The sequence below is a fragment of the Sphaeramia orbicularis genome, chromosome 4 (assembly GCF_902148855.1).
Source record: "Sphaeramia orbicularis chromosome 4, fSphaOr1.1, whole genome shotgun sequence".
Taxonomy (NCBI): Eukaryota; Metazoa; Chordata; class Actinopteri; order Kurtiformes; family Apogonidae; genus Sphaeramia; species Sphaeramia orbicularis.
Window position 1 is genome coordinate 4,094,519 of NC_043960.1, and position 24,728 is coordinate 4,119,246.

Consider the following 24,728-nt stretch of genomic DNA (forward strand, 5'->3'; position numbering starts at 1 on the left):
CCATTACAGTGGAACCATCAGACTGGACTAAACATCTGACAGATCATTTTCCAATAATGAAAATATGTGACTAATCCAGTTGTGACTATGTAGCAGAGACAAAGGATTATAAATACAGATATTTATGGTGGATACATAGAAACGGTTGAATGTTGAGGGAAGTGTTTTTTAATTTTCATGTGGTTCATTTTTTACTTTCTGAGCCTTAAATGTTAGTTTATTTGTGTTATGGACAGATTTTATCTTGCTGCTGTAAATGTACTCCTTACTTGCACTTTTTATTTATAATCGGAATGGAAGAAATAAGAATATTAAGGTTGCAGGAGTAAAGAGTGAGGTGGAAGTGGAAAAAAGCTTCCAAATGAGGTGAATCTGACTTTATTGATGAGTCGGAGTCTCCAGGAGGTGGCGGTAGGAGGAGATTATGGATTTGTGCTACCGTAAAATCCATAGACGAAGAAGAAGTTAACCATAATCTCTAACGTTTGATTTCCGCGTTGCTAACACGTTAGCATCGAGCTAGACTTCCTCTATAAACTCACTTGCATACCGTCATTTATCAGACCCCGAGCGTTTTTTCAGCATTTTAACACAGAAGACTTTGTCACCGGGAGGAGGAAACCCTTCGACGGACTCCGGCAGAACGTGTAAGCTTTTTATAAAAAAAAATGTTTGACTGTTTTGATTAGTTTCCGTGTGCTAACGCTACTTTGGCAGCTAACTCTTGCTAGCTCCAAGCATCGTTAAGACATCAGAGGGATTTAATTCTTGTTTAATTATGGTTTAATCGGCTTGTAATTAAAGTTGGTAAGATGTGAAGAACAGGAGAGAGTCTGTGTTTGTTTATGTGGAGGTCAGTTATTTGTCTTTCTAGTGCATCATAGTTATTTCTAAGAGGAAGTAGAGATGTAGTTCAGTGTCTGAAGCACAAAGTTCATAGTTTTAACAGAATTTACAAACCAAGTAGTCGTGTGTCATGAATAAGGTGCTTCCCATTTTAAGTTTATGCCATGTTTAGTCTTTAATTTTTCATGAGGAAAAAGGAAAGTGAAAGTAGTCACCTGCAAAACATTTGCTGTAAAGTCGCATCAACAAAAGTAAGAAAAAAATGAATGGAAAGATTAGATTCTCTCAGTAAATCTGTGCCTTGTTTACGTAAGACAGTCATTTTAAACAAGTAATTTGCACATAAATGGAGTTTCAGAGGTGTGCAGAGCTCCAGAAGTTCACTCGTAGGCTTTAAATAGGTTTATTTTCCAGTTTAAAGTCACCAAAACATCTGCAACAAGACTCATGATACTTGGTATTTATAGAAATGCAGAAGATTTAGGTCATCAGGTTTGTTGTTTCAGCAAGATTATAATGAGGTTATAGACTATGTGCATTTCTAGTATGTGTATGAAGACATAACTGGAATATACAGGAAATATGTAAAGAGCAAGGACAACAAAACTTTCAGAAAAGACTGTTTCTACAGAGCAAAGTAGAAAGTGTTTCATGTGACCTCCTTTGGTACTTTTCTGCAGACTGTGAAATTTACTGGTCTATTAAGTACACCACACTTCATTCCAGAGATGCCAAATTTTTCTCATTGTTTATGAAGAGTGATCAGACTAAATACTACATAATGCATGGAGAAGTCATTTAATTCTCGGTCTTTAAATCTGCATACACTTAAGTATGTGTATATATATATATATATATATATATATATGTATATATATATGTATATATATGTATATGCTCATTACAACTCTGCTAACACAACAATGACAACACACCGATGACTGTATGTACCACTTTTGTAGATTTGCTGTACATAGTTATTAAGCAGATTGATTGACTGAGATGGAAGTTGATCTCATGTCAGTACAGAAATATTGTAAATCCAGAATGATCAAAGATGATATTTGGCACCATGGAGCCTAGACTAGATAATACTTGTGACATATTTATATTTTGTCATCGTATATTACACCTGAAATGCAGAAATCACGTTATACACTATAAATTATACCTGCATGGTTTGGTGAAAACATTGTGCTTATAGTGGACAATTTTCCCATTGTAATTTGAGTTAATTTAGTTGGTTTTGGAGGGACATGCACATATTAATGATAATTTTGAGATGTTTATGTCTTTCAAATCAACTTGAACTACTGTAAATGAAATGCAAAAACTTTGTCAGTGAAAATGAAATGCAAAAATCGCCATTCCCACTACAGTTGTGTAATTATAATAATCATTCAGCTCTTTTATATACTTCAACTTCAGTATCGATGATGTAATTATAGACCACCTATGATTTTTCTGTATAAATTCAGTATTATTATTTTAGCTTGAAAGTCAATCTGATAATAACAAAATATATTCCAAAAATTATATATGAAAGCAAATTAGAGAAAGAGCAAAATGTCCAAAATTGACACTAGATGACTAACAACATTTTAGAAGCGCCTCATGTGCGTCAGCTCCATATTTAAGTAAATTATAAATGAATTGTGAAGATTTTGGTTCCTTACAATGTAGAGTCACTGCTGTTAGACTTGGAATTAGTTAAACAGCTTAGTTTTAATGGTTGATTAGAACCTCTAGAAGGAAATTCAGTGTGACTCCATCAAGATCCAAAATAGAAGAGTTACAAATGGATTTAAGCAGCATGTCACAGTGGTTTAATAAATGTCTGTAAAGCTGTAAACATGGTCACATCTTCCAACCCTTGTTTCCAGAAAATTTGTGTCAGCTTTCCTAGTATACAACCTCTGGTCCGTGTGATCTGATCAGTCAGAATCCCTCGTAAATGTCCAGCAGAGAATGAGTTTGCATGGTGGTCTCTAACCCTCAGTGACCTCACGTAGGCCCCAGTAAAAGGCCAGTTGCCTATACATCCTACAGTATCCAGGCTACAGTAAAATGTGGAGGAACAGTGTAACATTTGTCACAGTTATGATACAGTGCCAGAGTCAAGCAGCTGAGTCAAACTGAACCTTCAGAGCTGAAACACGTTGCTGAAGTGCGGCATCTCCATGAAGCAGCCCCGAGACATGTGCCCTGAATGTGGCCGGCACCTCGGAACCAGTTTTAACGTAGACGGCGCCAGATGTACGTTCAGGGTGGGATTGTGTTTGTTGAAATGAGATTCCTGTTTGACCAGGTGCTGCCAGGTAAACAGTCTGGATTCTGTGTCGTCTTGGAACAAACATCTCTGACTTTGCTGGGTTTTTGTTTGTTTGTTTTTTTCTTTATAGGGTGTCAGGTTTGGTCCAGGGTCGTTGAACAGTTAATGCACAAAGTAAAGAGGCTGAAAACTGAAGACAAATCAGAAGACTGCCAGGAAAGGTAAGATACTCGTACAGCACAGAAGTGTTTTGTACCACATTCATTTGGTTATTCTTTCATTTCTCATTTTATTCTGGCTTTTAGTTAAATATTTTGGCCAAAATGTTAAAATATGTATGTTTTAAAACATCTCACAGGCAGATATAATGTCATTAGACACATTGCCATTGTAATAGTGATCAAAAAAGTTATTAAGTTCGTGAAAGTTAATATTTTGATAAACATTAAAATATTTAACTTTTAAGAACTGATAAAGCTAAAATCAGGCATGTTGTATACTTTCAGTCCAAATCAGAAGACTAGATATTAAGAACTGTAGATGAATTACATATTATTACCTCACTGTAAAAAAGAGGAACGAGGGATTAGAGCAGTACAGAGTCCTGTCTGAGTCTGAACCGATGAGTAAATACAGCTGTCAGTTGTGGTTTTGGCCAGTGTAAAATCTTTAAAACTAGTTTTACCTTAAGCTAAACACCAAACTGAACCGGTATACTACTGGATTTTATCACTGGATGTCAGACTTTCACTCAGCAGAAGAGAAGAAATGAGACTACCAAAGCCCCTGGCTGAGAGAGTAGTGACTCCAGTCCACCTGGTGGCGATAGCGAACCTCTAAGTTGGTTTCGCAACTGCCATTAAACACTAAAAGATGAGAATAACCAGCAGGACTGTCCTCATCGCTGCTGAGAAAGAGTTGGCTATGAGAGATTAAAACAGCACTAGAACCAGGTTTACTGTGGCTTTTTTCTTGCAGTGTGTATTTAATGTTTTTCAGCTTATATTCTTCATCAGCTTCAAATCAGCCATGTTATCATATTAGGGAAGTTTCAGTCTCTCATGTCATGTTTCTTCTCATGTCGTCCCAAAAATCACACGAACCTTCCATTAATCCAGGGGTGGGCAATTAATTTTCTTATGGGGCCACATGAGAAACTTTGGCAGTGGTCAAAGGCTGGGCCAGTCCACCTGCAGCTCTGCTCAATATATCTCTATAAAAACAGTAAATGAAACAATATAATGATGCAATGAAAATGTGGAGCACAGAATACAACTATTTAATGAATATTCACAAAAACATTTTAGAAACTTGCTTGTGACTTATGACCTTTTTCTATATATGATACAGTGTTCACATTCAGATTATTTTAATCACTGTATTGGATGGTTTGCTCACCTATGAGTGGTGTCATATATAGTTGCAAAAAAAATTATTAGACCATCAAAAGCCATCAAAAACAATGGTTAGGCAATTAAATACTCCTGTGTGTGTCATGTGACTAAAACAGACAGAAAAGAAAACATGGAATGCCTAAAAGCACTGTTTTTGTCAGTACAATGCCATAGATATTGATGTAAAAACTGAAGTGATTTTGGTTATTATCAAGAAAACATGTTAAATGGATAGATATCAGCTCTGAAATGAAACTGTTATGAGCTATTTTTGTTGTTATCATTATATTTGTCCAAACAAATGTAACTTTAGCTGTATCAGGCATTAAAATGAGCAAAAAATGGAAGAAAGCAAGGATGGTCTAATAATATTTTCCACGACTGTAGTTACTGACATTAATTATGACCTTTTTGATGACAATGAAGCTATATGAATATACGTTACCCAGAGGAAAGTGAGTAAAACATGATTACTACATAATGTGCTTTAAAAATGTACTAACTTTTTATTTGAACAGCTGCAACAAAATCACTCATCAGATTATCTTCTATCAAAACATCTAGTGTTGTTTATTTTCCATCCTAACAACGTCCATACTCTCCTTTTGCGTGTCCGATTTCTTTCCTGGTGTGTTTATCATGAGCTGATCAGTGTGAGTTTGTGTCCACAGCGTCAGAGTGGCACTGGCACAGATGACGGGGGTGGACGAGCTCTCAGACAGCACAGAGGTGGTGGAGATGGAGGATGTGAATCCAACACAGTTCAATGTGGAGAAGCGTTCGTGGGAGGATCTGCGGAAAATCATCCGCAACAGTCGCCAAAACATGGGCGTGATTGTCAGCAAGGCGCCGCATGACTTTCAGTTCGTCACGAAGGACGAGGCCAGCTCGCACTCTCACCGTATCTACTTCCTCGGTGAGCAGCGAAACACTGACATGACCAAGACAAAGAATTATCTAAACTAAATATCAGCTGGAACAAAGGGGCCGGCTCAGTTCAGGCGCCTTCAGTGGGCGTCACTTGATCCGAAGCGTCTGTGACGTAGTTTCATTTGCTTTTAAGGCCGTTCGTCTGTGTGTTTCATTGAGGATACAGATGATGAGTCAGATGTTCAGAGCTCAGTCATTAGATATTCACTGTCTACTGCGATGGATGGAATCTGTGTGAGCGGAAGAAAACATGAAACACCGTCACCCAGACCAGAAAGTAGTTTCTGCTCCTGTAATCAGAATACTTTATTAATCCCAGGGGAAATTATTGTGTGTTACAGTTGCTCCATTCAAGTAGAATAAAAAAGTAGCACAAAGATATTAGCAATACAATGATAAAGAAAAAAAGAAAGAAAAAAAATTATATACATACATGTATACAAAATATACATATTAAGATACAATTAGACCAGCAATTTGCACAATATGTACTAGACAATGTATTATCAATATGATAATTAAAGAAATATACATAAATAAAAGTGAAAGAATATTGTTGTGTTAATGTACAAAATCCCAGCAGAATGGTCATCGTAGTTTTATACTTAAAGCATTTGATAGACTTTAAAGATCAGCTCAAACCAAGGATTCACCAAGGTGTTGTTCTGAACCGTTCCTCTGATGAAGTACTGCCTTGATGGTGACAATGGAACTGCTCTGGGAACAGACTGGAAAAAATCTCAGCCCACTTGTTTTTTTAACGCTTTATCCAGTACTAAAAATACACATGTAGCATACAGGTCACTATAGAATAGAATAAAATATCTTTACCATCATTGTAAACAAGTACAATGAAATTAAAAGTGCCATCCAATCTGTGCATCATATAAAATCTACTATAAAAATACAAATAAAAGCAGTTAATAAATCGATAAAAACAACCAAGCAGAAACCCATTACTCACACACAAACATACATTCTGTTATTGCACTGATCCCTTTAAAAGATATTGCTCATTAGGCTCCTCATTCATATTTAGATATCTATGTAATAAAAGCCAAGTGGCCTCTGTGTGTGTGTGTGTGTCCAGGGAGTCACACAAAACCCATACAGAGCTGACTGTTGCAGTTAGTCATACTTATGTATTTTTCCTCAAGGATCAGACTGGCAAAAACAGCAAGTTGATAGGATCAATATTTTGGGAGATATTAGTAATTTTGGAATTCAGTAGCCTTACAACCACATCGCTCTGACCAGAACACTTTGGCGGTGACTGCTGGACAAATGCGGTACAGCATACACGGATGCACAACATCATAATTAAATTTTCAATTCAGTTTTATTTGTAGAGCCCAATATCCCAATGAGATTGCCTCACAGAGCTTTACAGAATTTGTTGAATATGAAAATAAACAACAGTCAACCAAACAGTTGATGAAGGAAATGGATTAATGTCCTGAGCATCCCCTGTCCTTAGATACTCCTTCTCAGCAAGAAAAAACTCCAAAAACCCAGCATAAGAACTACCACATGTGGAACCATTGGATCCCCACGGGTCAGTGAGCTAGTTTACATTATATCCAGATACAAAACCCTGAAAACCATCGGAACAGAAGTAGAGTCATCGCTATGGAAACAGTGCATCATCACATGTAGTTGAATATGAGGTAGATGCAACTTAAAGTCCTCTCATAGCGAACCTGGTCGGGTCTTAAGGGGTTTTGAATTCTAAATACTATCCTCCGTTACTACTGTTTGCAGAGTGTGACTGTTTTCTCTCCTCTGGTAGGAGTGCCTTATACCACCAGGGACAACTCCTTACTCTACTGCGATGTTCCAAAGAAGGTCCGCCAAGACTCTCTGCTGGTGCTGTCATGGAAACCGATGTTCAGTCATTTTCAGGTGAAGAGGGTTTCTGTTCCTACTTTTCACACTCTTACATTTCCAGTGCGGTTGATTCTCTCTGTAAATCTGTAGATCATCTTGTAAAACTTCAAAATGAAATGTTTCTCAGTGTAGCTAAAATCTTCTGTTGCAAATCTCTGTTTCACGACCAAATAACCTGGATTATTTAGAAACTGTCCAGCTGATACACAATTACATCTGGCTTTTTATATCAAGGAAACACAGAAATGATCAAGACAAAGTGCTGAAAGATCTAAACTATATACCAACAGGAACAGAGGGACACTGGTTCGGTTTAGGCGCCTTCAGTGGGCGTCACCTGTTCTGAAGCTTCAGTGACATCTGATGAGATGATCCAGACAAAGCAGTGGTGTATAAGAGGGTTTGTCCCACAAGTATAACTACTAAACATATGTAAAAGTAATGTGGAGAACAACAAAACTAACTAAAATGACTTCACAGATCGATTAAGTTTTGTTTTTAAGCTTTTTGGATGCTTTTGCAAATCTTTGCACTCATAAGTGATAATGAAGTTTTCTAAAATCATGTTATTTTATTAAAAAATATTTACTTGAGGACTTCCAGATCCAACAACCACTTACGATTTTCACAAAATTAGAAAAAAGCAACAACCTAAGCAGCACCTCAGCCCTGGAAAAACAAAGGAAAACCATTTATAAACCTGCATTTATACAACAGTTTTCCAACTCACTGCACAGAAGTACAGTTTGTCTCTCATTCCCCCTCCAGTATAAATAAATATACAGCTGCTTATTCATCTCTGCCCCTTTACTCTGTCCTTTGTATTTAAACTAGGCTGAACTGCGGTTTTCCTGCTGCAGCCAGTGAAGAAAAGGCCTTTTATTTTTTGGTTCATGGCAGTTCCTTCTACAGTTTCTCCTCTTTTGCTGCTTGTTTGTTTTCTGTGTCCTGAACAAACCTCAGCAGACCGGCTTTGTCATATTTCATGTCTGTCTTTCACCTCTGACCCCAGACCAGTCCTCGGCACGGGATCTTCTCCCGGGAGGAGGAGCTGCTGCGAGAGAGGAAGCGTTTGGGGGTTTTTGGCATCACCTCCTATGACTACCACGGAGCCTCCGGCCTCTTCTTGTTCCAGGCCAACAGCAATCTGTACTACTGCAGTGACGGAGGAAACAACAGCTTCATTGTGAGTTCCACAGCAAAAACGTCACATTTGTGATCTCAAAATATGTCAAGATAGAGGCTACATGTACAATACAGCTATACAAGAAAGGAATCATTACAACAGTCATTATGAACAATAAACGGGCAATTCCTTGAACAATAAAACCAGAAGAATAATGAAGGAGTTGCAGCAGTGATGATAAATACAATTCATCATTTTTGCAGCTGCATAACAGTAAATGACTGTTATCAACCTTAAGGCCTTTAGAAGGATAATTATTAGGACAATACTCCAATCATTTGTTGTTCACTCTTAGGCTGTGACTGCTCAGCTGGTTCACCAGACTGTGAGGGAACAGAAATATGAATAATTTTACATTTTCGTAACAATCGCCATCACAGAATTTGGTTCAGAGCCTCTGATTCAGGCATTTATTTCTGATTTTAGTTGTGTTTCTGAGGATTTAACAGACTGATAAAGGCTGCCTCTTGTCACATTTTTGGGTGAAATCTTAACACACTCAGAGCACGAGACCAAGAACAGTTCTGAAACTCAGCTGTTGAGTGTTTATTTTGGTGTGCCTTTAATGCTAAACAAATACGACCTGTACGTTTTTAGCAGGTTTGTTAATCTCTAAACTTCTTGAGTAGTTTTAAAGAATATACTAAACTGATCCACATTATTTTGGAACATTAATGCAGTCCCACTTTTTGGTTTTTGTGGAAACATAGTCGATCATACAGTCGCTTGGTACTTAACCTGCTTTTCACACAACTTTGAGAAGTACTCGAAGATTTTATGCAGTTTGAGATTGTTATATTCTCTTTATCCGTGTGCGTATCAATGTGGAAAACTGGGATCAAGAGCAACAACGTGTGAAATGTCAAACGAAAAGATTTAGTTTGTAGACATCTTAAAATATTTAGTACAGTTAACTACACAAAAATTATACTCTTGCTCTGAGCCATCCCAAAATTAATGATTTTTAATTAAATATTGGAGCCAAACAAAGGACCCAAATTGGGACAGTAAAAGCTACCTAGGTGTCAGTGCATTTGATCTGGAAAACATCACTTGAAAGGGTCTTATATAGCGCTGTAAATAAAGACACTGTATTAAATTTGATGATCCTCATGGTTTGTGTAATGCAGACATACAGGTTTTGTATGCAACCAATCGTGTCCACTCGTGTTACACGTAGAACCTGTCCATTTAAACACAAATAAATCGTGAATTATTTTGCTACAGTGGTCATTTTTGTGAAACACTCTGTCTTACATAATTAGTTCAGTTCCTAAAATGTACCTGTGAGAGAATAAAGAAATATTCAAAAAAAAAATAGTAGCGTGTAATTTTCGTGTCCTTTTGACTGTGTTACATGCAGATTTTTATATTAAATATAATGTAAAATAATATAAAAATGGGTTTTATCTGAAAAATAGTTTCTCTTTTGTCTCAGTAAGTATTTATTTTTATAATAGACCCAAAGTGCTTCCAAACTTGGGTCATAACATTAGTCTGCATCTTGTTTAAAGTTTTAGCCCCCACGTCCTGTTTCTAGGACCAGTTTCATAGAAGCGTCCATCTATATCCTGCCAACTTTCCCTCTGTGGAGGTATTGATGAGCTTCTTTGCTGTGTTATTTATTTATTTATTTTTTTAAGTAATCCCCTGTTGTTGTTAAATAATCTACCAGTAGGTAGGCTCTTAAACCTGCAAGTCCGTCTGTGTTACCATGGTAACGCTACGTGACACCTATAGCAATACACACAGTCTATACATCCACGTAACTGTTATCTGCTCTGTTCAGACGGCTCCCACGAAGCCAGTAGAAATCCAGAGCCAGAGTTCAGGAACCCGCATGGACCCAAAGATCTGCCCGGGACATCCGGACTTCATCGGCTTCATCAACAACAACGACATCTGGGTGTCGAACATCAAGACGGGTGAAGAGAGGAGGCTCACGTTCTGCCATAAAGGTCAGCACCAGATGCTCTCATCCTCTGACACTGTGCTCTGATTGTTTTTTCTTTTTTCACTTAAGTTTTTATTGAAATTTTATAAACCCAAAGTCACCAAAAACAACAAAAAACGAACAAACAAACCTCGCTTTGCTACACTACACGACACTACATTCACATTATTCAGTTCTTCCACCATTTGGAGTTCTGTAATCAGTCCATTTGTTCCATTTTTTTTGTCCATTTGTGCTTCTTGTAGTTGCAGTTTGTGAGTTATTTTTTTCCATTGTATATATTCCTTCAATAATTGTGATCCATTGGTCCTTTGTTGGTGGTTCTGTCTTCCCCCAGTTCCTTGTAATTGCTTTTTTACAAGCCACTAAAAGTACCTTAACCAGATTTATGTCATTTCCAATTACATTTCCATCAGAAAAGTCACAAAAATACCGAACATCACAGCACACTGGAATCTCTTACCCCATTATGTGTTGAAGCACTCCACACACCATCTCCCAAAACACTGTTATTTTATCACATTTCCAAAAGACGTGTGTGCTCTCCATCTCTGATTGTTTTTGCCACATCATTTCTCTTTTTTCATCTAATTTTATTTTAGGTATTGATAATCCAAAAGATGATCCAAAGTCTGCCGGCGTGGCTACTTTTGTCACACAGGAGGAGTTCGATCGGTTCACCGGATACTGGTGGTCACCGGCTGCTCGGGAAGGTCAGTGACTTCAAGTGTTGTCACTTTATTTCCACCGGTAAACTGTTGCTGCTGCTCATGTTGCTGCATAGATGCACCACCACCTTATGCTGTTTCTGCTGCTGTATATTTTGCAATATTGTACATATTCAGAGGTTTATTTTATTATATTTTAGCACATTTTACGGTAGATTTTATTGTATTATTTTTAGCTTTCATATATTTTATTTAATATTTTTATCCTATTTCCATGCTGCAAAAACCAAAACCTGGGTCACTGTATTTCATTCTATCATGACTATTAATTGAATGACAATAAAGATGAGTCAGAGTCTAGGTATCAAAGTTTTACAGAAAGACTTCCATTTTTTAATTCAAATTTTTATTCAAAACACTCTCACAACATATTACACGACATCATTGATACAAAGTACACCGTTCTCTTTTTTTTTTTTTTTTCAATAAAAAAGGTGTCAATATAGTTCACAGAAAGAAAGAAAGGCCACCCTACTTTTGCAGAACAATTACACAAATAATCATTTCCATTTTTTAATCACCATGTTAACAAGATATCCTTAGTTGTTTTCCAAGTGACTTCATCAGTTCTATTTGCTGGTGGGAAAGCAGACTTATAAACCTGTATGATGATAACATCTCTTGGTTGACAAACGAAACATTTTCAAGAACAAAAACCAGTCCCGTTGAACTTGAAAAACAACTAAGGATGAACCTGGACAAATGAGAGCTTACACGGACATTTTACAAGAGATGAAATAGTCTTAATATTGACTATGTTTTTAGTTTCAGAGACAAGCGTTTTATAATAATTCCTCCTTTGTGTCTGTTACTGGTTCTGCTGATCTCTAACTTGATTGGTTTAACGGGCTGACCTCGTTTCTCCATCTCAGAACTGGACGGTGGTAAGACTCTGCAGATAATGTACGAGGAGGTGGATGAATCTGAGGTGGAGATCATCCATGTCCCGTCTCCAGCGCTGGAGGAGCGTAAAACTGACGTGTACAGATACCCACGAGCAGGTGAACACAGCACTTACACTTACAACATCGACTGTCGTGCATTTGTTGATGATTATTTATAATTTCCCCCATTTTTGTAGTATTGCCTTAACTGACACTGTGTTTCTGTTTTTACTCCAGGCAGCAAGAATCCTGTGATAACTCTGAAATTAGCAGAAATCCTTATAGACAATCAAGGCACAGTGAGTGTGTGAATGTTTTTTTTTTTTTTTTTTTAGCTAGGGGACTGTTTCTACTGGTTTAATTCTGTTGATAAAGGTGTTGTTTTTCTGTTTAGATCGTCAGCACACAGGAAAAAGAGCTGCCTGCACCTTTCACCAGCCTGTTTCCCACTGCTGAGTACATCATCAGAGCTGGATGGACCAAAGATGGCAAATAGTGAGTGTCTTCACCAACAAAAAAGATCATGTGATGCCAGTATATCACACATGTTTTAGATCTAAAGTTCTCTGACTTTGATCCAATATCTTCCTTCTGTTTGGTAAATTGAGAAAAGTTCAAATCAGCAGTGTCAAACCTTAAAATATGACTTTTTTTCCTCAATATCGTATTAGTGCATATTACATAAGATAAAGGTGAGATGTCTAGTATTTGTATTTGTCATGTTTAAGAAGAAAAAAGACAAAGTGAAATGATAATAAGAAATATGGACAGGAAATAAACAAGCGAATGCTAAAAATAAAAACATCTGCGAAATCCCCACACATTAGCCACATCCTTAGAAATTATTTAGGCCAAACACTGGAAAACAATTTTAACTACAATCTATTGAAATGAAATCAATTTGATATAGTACAGAAGTATTAAGTAAATTAGTTAACACACACAGGTTGTCAAAATATGAAATGATAAGTTTCCACATGTGGATAAAATGATGCTTCTACTGAGTGTATATTTAATTCTTTTAGTGCACAGTAAATGCATTACATCCTTTACATCCTTTATCCAGACAAATGTAGGAGGTGAGCTAGGAGATTTTCATTCAAGTATTATCATAATATATTAGATGCTCCAAAAATGGTCAGTAGGGGGCATGGTTGTTCATTAATATTTAGAACCTTACTTCCAATAAAAGACTAAGCTCAAAATATACTGTATGTAGTATGTCTGTCTAGTGTAACCATAATGTGTTTTAAAAAAGAAACAAAACGTAGAACAGATGTTAAATGCAAGCAAGTATTTAAAGATAAATATATACGTTTGGAAAAAAAAAAGTATCACAATAGCACTAGCAATATCTTATTTTTATTTACAACAGTATTTTTCAGTTCTGTGTACAGCAGAATGCAGAGGGCCCTCCGGGTTTTGCATTTTTGTATTTGCAGACCTGTATTCACAAAAAAAATTGATATTTTGATTTAAAAAAAAAGGATTTTAGAAAACATTTTTAGGTTAGAATATAACAAATCTACCCACTGTTGTTCTGTGTTCACATATTAAGTTTTAATAATACATTTCCCTTCATAACTGTCATATTTTTATGTCAGAAAGGCTTTGAAATATGTTTGAAATTGCAGGGCTCAAAATTAACTTTTTGACCTAGGAGCACTGTGCTCCTAACCCTAAAAAGTTAGGAGCACAGGCTAAAATCTAGGCGCACCACTATTATATAAAAAATTTGGAGAACAAGCAAAACTCTTGGCCATACCAAGTAATATTCCTATATGTATTTAAGCAATGTTAACAACCTAGAATAAAGTATTTGAATAGAGTATGAAAGAAAAAGCTTACATTGACACAGGTGCAAAACAATTGTCAATGTGTGGTATATACTTTAGTTGGTTCTTGGAGAAGAAAGACGAATCACACCATTATTTGCAACAACCAACTTTTTTCATGGCATTTCATGGCCTAAAGGCCCTTAAGGGCCGTTTACACGGCGTCGGCTTCAGTCGACTCCGGGAAGATTTCATCGCGGATTAGCCTTCTGTTACCATGGAAACGGTGCCTAGAGTGCCTGAATCCGGAAACTTTTGATACCAGGGTCCAGGGTGGAACGTTATCGATACGCTCCGCATTCCAGCTCCGTGTTCACGCGAGTCGGAGCGTTCCGGGGTAAAATATGACGTCACCGCAGGCGCGCGCAGCCAAGAACCGCCAGTTAACCCACTCCGGGCCAGTTGGTGGCGGTAATGCGCCTCCAAGCTGGTTTGCCAGCCTCTATGACACAATAAAGCTGCAGAAAAAGAAGGAACAACCACAACAACAATGGCCGGTTTCAGAACAACATACGTGCTGCTAACTGCTCAGCTCGTCTGTCCAGACAAAGAAGTCCTGCGTCTTTGTACGACCACTCGCCATTGTTGTTTGTAAATAGTGTCGTCGTCCTCCTCCTCCTCCTCCTCCTCCTCATTTAAAGGCTGTCTAAACCGGAAATTGTTTGTGCGCAGGCGCCTGTTTTACCACCACTGTTTCACTACAGCTCTACATCGCCAGCTACTGGTCTGGCATGGCCACTACAGCGTATTCAGCCGTCCTCGCGGACTCATGTTAACGCAGATCGTTATCATAGCGGCGTCGTCTTAACGCGGAATGATTTTATAACACAAAGGAGAAATCTTTGCGGAGTGTTGCCGTGTAAACGTACCCTAGTCACTGTGGTCTACACCACGCCTGAAGTCAGGAGATTGTTTCAAACGTCGGTGGAGTTATTTGATCCCTTTGTTTATGCCGCCTGCGCACGCGAGGGGGCGGGGACTATATTTTCCGCTTCAGTCAGCGGGGCGTGGAGCTTGTTTATTTTCAGCTGACGAGTTACTTCTGCAGACATTATTCTAGGCGCACGTATTGATTTTCGCTCATTTTTTTATTGGTGCACCGTGCGATCGTAATCTCAAAAACAGTCGCACTACCGAAATTCTCAGGCGCATGCGACCGTAATTCAGTCGCAGTCACGAGCCCTGAATTGAGTCATAATGATCTTAAAAGACCTGTAGTTACTTCAAACGTTGATAAAATAATCAGTTGAATGAACTGTTCCACGCCAACATCTTGTTAGTCACATCTGACAGTGTTTTGTCCTTCTTTCTGTGTTCGTCAGTGCATGGACAGTCTTGATGGACCGGCGGCAGCAGAATCTCCAGTTGGTCCTCCTGCCTCCCGCTCTGTTTGTCCCCGTGAATCAGGACGAGTCGAGCCGACAGAAGAGTCTGGAGGCCGTGGGACACAACGTCCACCCCCTCATCATCTACAGAGAAAACAGCGACATTTGGATCAACGTGAGGACTCAACCTGAAGACTCTGTTTAGTTCCAACAATGAAACGAGTTCATTTAATTAAAAAAACATCCTCTTTTGTTTGTCCTTCAGGTCCATAACATCTTCTACCCGTTTATCCAAACCAATGATGAGGAGTTCACCTTCATCACAGTGAATGAGTCCAAAACAGGCTTCTGCCATTTGTATAAGATCACATCAGTGTTACAACAGGGCAGTTACGACTGGGCCAAAGGCTACACACACTCTGAAGGTAACACCATCAATAATACAAAATAATACAAAACAATCGTCATAACAGGTTCATTAAGCACAAAGGTGCTGATGTGACTGGTGTGTTTGTTATTCAGGTAAATACTTAGATCATCTTTTTAGACCTTACACGTCTGAGCACTTGGATATATTTGGTTAAACTGTTTACACATTTACTAAACTAACTTTTAAAGCAGATTGGAAAAGATAAAGCCCAGTTGATCTTTATTGGATCATGACATGTTATTGGAAATATTCATTTAATGTTCCATATCATGTTCATACCATTGTTGGTATGTGCTGCTCTTTACCATTAGTGGTATTGTAGTTTTTTGGGTTTTTTTTCTTACCACTGTTGGTATGTAATTATTGCTGTTCTTTACCACTTGTGGTATTGTAGTTTTTCTTACCATTGTTGGTATTTAATTATTATAATGTAAGTTGACGGTTAACTGTTACACGTGGTAACACCACCAGGAATGTACTTAGTGTCTATTTTTCACACACATTTTGGTTATATAATGTAAATACTGTTGAGTGAGTTCATTCTAAATTGGTATAGGCCTAGTTTGTTCATTGTTCTGGCATGAAGTCTAAGGACAGGAGTGAGTATTTAAAACGTTATTATGTTAAGTTACTTGATGATGAGAATGGGGGAGGGGTTAAATATGTTTTTCTTCTTCCCACTCCTTTTCGATTGTAGATTAATGATTTTGGAACTTTGAATTTGCATGTATTCTGTAAATGCTCGAAATAAACAAAAATGAATGAATGAATGTCTGTGTATAAGCTGAACCCCATCTGACTGTCTTTTTCCACAGGTGACTTCCAGTGTCCGGTCAAAGAGGAGGTGACGTTGACCAGCGGCGAGTGGGAGGTTCTGGCCAATCACGGAGCCAAGGTAGAGTCCAGTTTAACCTCAGAGTCTCTAATCCACGACAGCACGAATGAACCATGGCATCGAGACCCTCCCTCAGCTGTCAACCAAACGATGTGCAGACTTTGAATGTTTTTTTTAAAATACAAAATCTGTGTTAAAGACATGCATATGAAAGCAGAATTTATGATTTTATGGTTAATTATTCAGCTTTTACAGACGTGATGTGGAAACTTGATGCCATAACTGCAGAAGGACAGGATTTTTACGAGAGCAGGAAACATGCAGAGTCAGCTGAGTTATAGTTGCATGTTCATGAATCACAGCAGATGATGTTTTAAAAATGTTGAATCAGGTCATTGCCCATATCAGTATTTTTAGAATTTTTTAAATTTTTTTTATTAAATTAGACATTTACATAAACATGTACTTAGACACAAAGAGCCACATAAACACAATACAAACTACCAAATTACACAGCAAACCTATAAAACAAAAGAAAACAAGGCAAAATCTTCCAAAAAAAACAACAACAAAATAAATAATATCAACTGCTCTTTACAATGCAACAGTAGAACAGAATTACAATAGAATTTCTTAGATCATTACTAGAGGTAATGTTTTGCTCAACAAGGTACTTGGGCAGATGTAGAAGGTTTTCACATATGAAAGTTATGAAAATGCCCAGTTAGTTTTTTTTTTTTTTTTTCTCCCCACACTGCGTTTTTGCTAATTTGGAGTTGTAAAAGTGGCTGCACATTTTAATTTATTCTATTTAATGATCATTTACTGTAATACATTTTTCAAGGAGGTAAAAAATAAACATTTCATCCGAGGATGGATATGAAACAGGCTTTTACTGCAGTGAAATTGTTTCTCTTCCTCTGTGGTTTCCGCAGCGTTCGTCCTGTCCTCAGATTTGGGTAAACGAGGCGACAAAGCTGGTTTATTTCCAGGGAACCAAAGACTCACCTCTGGAGCATCACCTGTACGTGGTGAGCTACGAGTCACCAGGTGAAATAGTCCGACTCACCAAACCCGGCTTCTCTCACAGCTGCGCCGTCAGTCAGGTATCACCTTCAGATTTCTCCATTTACTCCATTTAAATTTACCTCCACAGGTTTTAAGACGAATGTAAAGTTCCTGTCGACTCTGAGTGTCTGTCCTGTTTTTCAACACAGACCTTTGACATGTTCGTCAGCCATTACAGCAGTCTTACAGCCTCACCTTGTGTACACATCTACAAACTGACGGGATCAGACAGTGACCCTCTGCACAAAGAGCCACAGTTCTGGGCGAGCATGATGGAGTCTTCAAGTAATGATCAGAAATGTCTTTTAATATTTTACAGATAGTTGTGGCTGCATTGTCAGTTTGTATGACTCTATATCAAATATAAAATGATGTATGTGCATGTATCCATAACAACACCTCATTGTTAAATTATTTTATAGCCGTATGTTTTATCTGTTTTTTTCCAGCATTCCAGTTTGACTATAATACTCCAGAGCTCTTCAGTTTTAAAGGGAAGTCGGGCTTCGACCTTTACGGCATGTTGTACAAACCAACCGACCTGAAGCCCGGTGCCAAACACCCCACTGTTGTCTTCGTTTATGGCGGTCCTCAGGTTTGTTTTCTTCCCGTTAGAATCCAGTTTGACCAGTTGAGGTAGTGAATTCGTAAAACAACCCATCATTTGAATCTGATCTGACACGTCACATTACAGTAGCTTCAGGACATTTAAACTAAAGCTCCTTAAACCTTCATATCGTCTAAATCAGTGATTCCCAACCACTATGCCACGGCACAGTAGTGTGTAAGATCATCAGGTATGCTCTGGGAAAATGATCCAATTTCACTTAATTGATTAAAAAAATGTTATTTACTGCAAGTAATTTGTCTTCGTGACAGATAGAACAATTAAATACTCTTCCACTAGATGGCAGAAGGTAGATAATAGATACTAGCGGGGGTTCTAGATGTGGTAGTTTTTATGCTTTTGTGTATTCGTGCATGCTGTACTGCGTTTGTCCAGCAGTCACCACCAAAGCGCCCTGGTGATAGCAATGTAAGGCTATTGTATTCCAGAATTACTAATGTCTCCTAAAATACTGGTCCTATCAACTTGCCGATTTCACTAGTCTGTTCCCGGACCAAATATACATAATTATGCCAAACTGCAGCAGTTAGCTCTCTCCAGATTTTGTGTGAATCCCTGAACACACACGCACGCATACAAAAGCCACTTGGCTTTTAGAATATCGATAACCTGTGTATCTACCTGTTGCCATTCAAACAACAGAATAATTAATAATGCTTTGAGTGAGATAGCGGTGATAGTGATGGATGAATACGTCAAAAGAATAAGTACTCAATTCACACTGGGTGCTGGAGAGCATTCGGGGCCAAATGAGTGCCCTAGTATGAGTAGTGGTCAGAAGGAAGCAAAAAGATAAGCTCAAGACAATACAATGAAAGTTGTCTTTATGTTCACTGGGGACCAACTGAGCCGACTCCGTTATGCTTGGTGTGTGGGGAAAAGCTGTCCAACAGCACTATGGTTCCAAGCAAACTTGCACGCCATCCAAATAAAACATCTGTCACTTCAAAACAAGAACTCTGACTATTTTGTTCAACTACGTGAACAGACTGGGAAACGGGCAGCTTTATTGAGGAAAACCACAAACATTAATGAGAGAACTCTCAAAGGTAGCTACCAAAAAAAGAGAAACGCAGAGCTGTTGAGAAGGAGCTTTGTGTACATCTTTCTTCAATTCCAATATATCAGCCGTGTGCTCAACATAACAGGCCCAGGTTTCACACTGAGTAAATTGTGAGTAAATTGAAACATTTTTGTTTGGTGATATGCCCTGGGATTTTTGTTTTATAGAATATGCGCCATGGCTCAAGAAAGGTTGGGAAACACTGTAAATAAATAAAAAATGTAATAAATTCAGTAAATAATCCTACTCAGTACAGATCAGATGTGGTTGTAGAAATCCTTTTGACATAATGAACATCATGTTTTTAGGTCCAGCTAGTGAACAACTCGTATAAAGGTGTGAAGTACCTGCGTCTGACCACGCTGGCGGCGCTGGGCTATGCCGTTCTGGTCATCGATGGACGGGGCTCCTGTCAGCGAGGACTCAAGTTCGAAGGAGCTGTGAAAGACAAGATGGTGAGTGTCATAAACCACCTCTGATTTTTAACGGACAGGTGATTGGATGAACTTTGACCCCTATCAACTTCTTTGTTTTCGTCCACACAGGGTGAAGTGGAGATCGATGACCAGGTAGAGGGTTTACACTATATCGCAGAGAAGCACAAGTTCATTGACCTGAGTCGAGTTGCCATCCACGGATGGTCGTACGGAGGATTCCTGTCACTCATGGGCCTCATCCACAAACCCGACGTCTTCAAGGTCAGATTCAGATTCAACTTTATTGTCATTACACATGTACAAGTAGTAGTAGTTTATTCAGTCATTAATTACTTTAAACAACAAACAAAAACAACATATCCATTGTTCCATATACAATGTGACTGAAAGGGTTTAGGCCGAAGTAAAGACTTATTTTGCCTAACCCTATTTATAATTAACACAATGTTTCCACAAGAAAACAAACAGAAACATTTTCAATGTAATTGTTGCTAAATATACAACAGAAGAGAATACATCTTTAATTTTAATTCAGGGAGATCATCTCAACTACCAATATTGACCCTAATCTTTTGAACAAGTAATTTATTTAGTCAATTCTGAGCTCTGTATTTTTAAATATTAGTTAATTTGTACATCTTTTTAAAAGTTTTAATTGTTTTACAAGTACAAGGCGATGAAATGCAGTTTGGCATCGAGCCAGAGGTGCAGTTAGCAGGAAGTTGAAGATGTACAGTATGCACATAGATATACAGGATAAGATTATTGGGTAGTTATAAATATACTTTACAGATTATAATATACAGATTAATATATACTGATTAACCCTTTCATGCATGGCGTCCACATTTGTAGACACATAGTTTAGGTTCACTTTCCAAAGGGTTATAAAGGCAATATTCTCCAAACCACATGGGGGCAGTCTCTGTAGACCCTAAGCAATACAATGAAAAGAAATGTATCGTCTTAGTTTTAGAATTTGGACTGCTCTGTGATCTCATAAAGTTAATTTCCTAAGACTCAGCTGTGGGTTTTCTGTCTGTTTGTAGACAAGAGTTTCACAGCTTTATAAAACAAAACAAAACAAAAAAACCACCTGTCCACCACAAAGGACATTCCATAAAAATTAAAAAAAAGAAATGCATCTGAGAAAGCTGTTGCATCATGATGATTCCAATATAGGCAATTATTTAATTTAAAAAAGCCAAATCTTGTACTTTCCTGGGTCTCAAGAGGTTAAGTATCTTCTTAATAAAATCATGTTTTTTAATAAAATTCAAAATACATTTGAACTTTAACCTAAATTTAAGTAATAAAATCAATCTAAAAAAAAAAAAAAAATCTTGATACTTTTTTTCACAATTCATGCATGAAAGGGTTAAGGAATGATTGTTGTGTTGTACTAATAGAATAGAATGGCCTTTATTGTCATTGTGTGCTCAATGATATCAGCAGTACTACTCCAGTCTGAACCAAACTTCAGCCTGATTTAGTCTTTAAAATTCCTGCTTCTGCAAACTGCACATAAAGAAAACCCTGTGATAAATTTCCACCCTTTTAGTTGACTTTTCCAGCTGATCTGTGCTCTCAGCTGCATGTCCAGATAAAGCTTTAAAAGTACTTATTTGTCATTCCAGGTCGCCATTGCAGGAGCACCGGTGACGTTATGGATGGCCTATGACACCGGTTACACAGAGCGCTACCTGGACACACCAGAGAAGAACCAGAAGGGCTACGAGTCTTGTTCTGTCGCTCTCCATGTCAACAAACTGCCAAATGAGTGAGAACTAACTGTCATTTCACAAAACAGTGCTTTAAAACAGCAATAAATTAACCTTCAGTTAGTCCACTCACATGAGGTCTGTTTTCCAAAGTTTATTGTCATAATCTTTACAGCAGAGAACTCAGTTTTCTTTCTTTTGTAATGTAATGTTTTCCATGTGTCTCCATTAAAAACACAGGCCCAACCGGTTGCTGATCCTTCATGGATTTCTCGATGAGAATGTGCACTTTTTCCACACAAACTTCCTGGTGTCTCAGCTGATCCGGGCAGGGAAGCCATACAGCCTCCAGGTTAGACGACTCTAGGTCCTCATTAGACTGGTTACACTATTGGGTTTTTACTGTACTAGTAGACAGATGCATAGATAGATCACTTTTTTGTTCAGTTTTTTTCTTTCTAAAGTGTTTGGCTGTTAAGTAAAGGTTAAAGTAAATGAGAAAGAATTTTTTTTTTTTTTTTTTATTGCAGCAGTAAGTAAATGCAGGTATTGTATCAAGAGGTTGATTTTATAATTGTGTTTGAAATTACTAAATGCACAAGTATTTTGTTTGAAGCAGAAAATTGTTCTTTCTGCTCCTTTTCCTTCATAATGTGTTTTTTTTGACATGTCTGTCTTTTTTCTTACAAATGAAATAAATTATGATAATGTTATGATGTGGCACTATAGATACATAGACAGATAGGTAGATAGATAGATAGATAGATAGATAGATAGATAGATAGATAGATAGATAGATAGATAGATAGATAGATAGATAGATAGATAGATAGATAGATAGATAGATAGATAGATAGATAGATAGATAAACAATGGTTTTATCAATGTTCTGCTCCTGTTAGCTGATGTTGTTATACATTTATAGCATACACAATTTGCAAAAAACAAATGAAAAAATGCTGTAGCAGATAAATTAACACATCTAAAACAGTTTTACCCAAGTAGCAGGTTATTATAAATTGTGTCAGCCGTATTTCATTTTGCTATGACAACAAAAGCACTTAAACACAACGTACTTGTAATTTTGAATTCACAAGTGGAAAGGATCATCTTCCTGATAGCACGTGAAGGCTGCAGCAGATAGATAGATGTACTTTATTTATCCCAAAGTGGGAAATTACAGTGTAGCTGCATCATGACACACAACAATATTTACATTTACATTTATGCATTTGGCAGATGCTTTTTTCCAAAGCGACGTACAGGGGAAAGCCAATCAATCAATCAAATTTTATTTATATAGCACCAAATCATAACAAAAGTTATCTCATGACACTTTACATATAGAGTTAGTCAAAACCAGACTCTAAGCCAATTTACAGAAACCAACAGAATCCTCCAGGAGCAAACACTAGTGAGTGGAGACAGTGGAAGGAAAAACTTCCCTTTAACAGCAGAAACCTGGAGCAGAGCCAGACTGAGGAGGATGGATGTCTGCCTTGACCAGCTGGCGTTAAAGAGAGAGTGATAGAGATAGAGACTGGGGAAGAGGGGGAGAAGGGGGTAAGTAGGGGGAGACACATGGATGCAGTTGAGGATAAGTGAGTGATGACGATGAAGGCAGGAGAGAGGCAGGACCACAGCAGCAGGTCCAGAGATGATCGTGGGAAAACCTTATTCATACATTTAAAATGGAATGTTTGAAAGTGCTAGGACCGGAGGTGCTCTCGGAAGAGCTGGGTCTTCAGGAGCTTCTTGAAGATAGGCAGGGACGCCTCTGTTCTGGTAGTGCTTGGTAGATTGTTCCACCAACGTGGAGCAACAATATAACAGAATACAAGAGCAAACGAGTAAAAAATAGAACATGAGAGCAAACACTATGTATAATAAATTAGAAGTATAAAAAAGATGTGTGTAAAGACCCTGGATAATAAGTGTAATGTGCCAAAATAAAACTGTAAGGTGCAAAACAAGCTGTAATATTCAGGTACAAAAAGACATTTAAGTGCAAACAGATTTATGACCAGAGACATAACATACATAACATACAGTGAACAGAAAATAAAACCCTATACGATTTATTTTGGGCTCAGTGATCAAACATGTCTTTTTGTTTTCTCAGGTTTATCCCAATGAGCGACACAGCATCCGATGTCCAGAGTCTGGAGAACATTATGAAGTTACGCTGCTGCACTTCCTTCAGCAAAACCTCTGATAAGCCTCTGCACACGCTCAGCTTTCCTCCGCTTCTTCCTACCTTCCTCTACCTGCATCCTGTTTCCTTTCTCTGTCTGAACAGCCATCACCAACCTCGTCCCAGGTTATAAAACCACCAGAGCGCTGAGTAAATAAACCGCAACACACCTCAGTCACCGTCTGTCAGGCGGAAAGGTGCTGTAGATTATTACCACATTTATATCCACACATCAGAACGGTCACAGTAAAAACATCTTTGTTTTACAGTGGAGGGAAAAATACTAAAGGGCTTTAAGCTCTATGATCAATAGAGGGCGCTGTTTACCCAGAACAAACAGGGCTGTAGCTTTTCAGATTCAGATCATGACTTAAAAAAAAAACAAAAAAAACCACACTGAATCACAATGTGACAGTGATGATATTATAGTTGAAATGCAGCTTAATGTACCTTTTATGCAAATAGAACAGAGGGACCTCCTTGGAATAAACTTTTTGGGACCCAACTGACAAAGTCACCAGATACGTTTCTGTCAGTGAATAAACACTGGAGTCGAGATTGAAAACCTGAAAACTCTGTAACAAACGTACAAGTGAGCTCTTCACCTCATTTTTTTTCCTATTCTTTAATTGCTTCGAGATGGACTTTTTTATGTGTTGTGCCATAATTTGGCAGAAGAGTAAGAAAAATGCCAGATTTTATCATGCATTACTGGTATATATAAATATATATATATATATATTTTATGTATTCTTATGCAGTTTAAAGAGTGGATAAACGTAGTCGTCTGTCGCTGTCACTTGCGGGCTTTAATTCTGCTGGGAGCTTGTTTTTCTTCTGCTGCTGAAGGACTTTATCTGACTCTCAGATTGGTTTTGCACGTTTTACATGTTTGCCTTGGCGTTGACAAACCGAAGATGTTGATGTTGGACGAATCTGCGGCTGCGTGAGGTGCCTTTTAGAGCATAGAGGAGCATCGGGTCATTTCCAGTCGTATATCAGGGAGTCCGAGGACCTACAACAAGAACATGCCTTGTTACACACTGTCTGTGTCTGACGACCATCTGTAGGATGAGCAACCATGAGAAGAAGAAATAAACACAACCTTTTT

The 24,728-nt window shown here is 37.9% G+C and overlaps 1 protein-coding gene across 1 annotated transcript; it reads left to right on the forward strand.

The window, feature by feature from the left end:
* Positions 1-464: 464 nt before the first annotated feature.
* LOC115417458 (dipeptidyl peptidase 9-like) lies at positions 465-24,728 on the forward strand. Its single transcript, XM_030131385.1, has 21 exons — positions 465-647; positions 3,249-3,339; positions 5,184-5,428; positions 7,232-7,344; positions 8,342-8,515; positions 10,305-10,473; positions 11,072-11,182; positions 12,070-12,198; positions 12,319-12,380; positions 12,476-12,576; positions 15,239-15,416; positions 15,507-15,666; positions 16,487-16,566; positions 17,442-17,612; positions 17,724-17,859; positions 18,024-18,169; positions 19,574-19,720; positions 19,811-19,963; positions 21,340-21,482; positions 21,664-21,775; positions 23,546-24,728. The coding sequence occupies exons 2-21, from the start codon at positions 3,284-3,286 to the stop codon at positions 23,636-23,638; spliced, it is 2,679 nt and encodes an 892-aa protein (XP_029987245.1). The 5' UTR covers positions 465-647; positions 3,249-3,283; the 3' UTR covers positions 23,639-24,728.

What these genes read in the sequence shown, in the direction of transcription:
- LOC115417458 (XM_030131385.1), top strand. Translation starts at nt 3,284, where the DNA reads ATGCACAAAGTAAAGAGGCTGAAAACTGAAGACAAATCAGAAGACTGC. An exon ending in GCTCACGTTCTGCCATAAAG is followed by an intron (nt 10,474 to 11,071) that starts GTCAGCACCAGA and finishes ATTTTATTTTAG; the next exon opens with GTATTGATAATCCAAAAGAT. An exon ending in TGGCCAATCACGGAGCCAAG is followed by an intron (nt 16,567 to 17,441) that starts GTAGAGTCCAGT and finishes TGGTTTCCGCAG; the next exon opens with CGTTCGTCCTGTCCTCAGAT.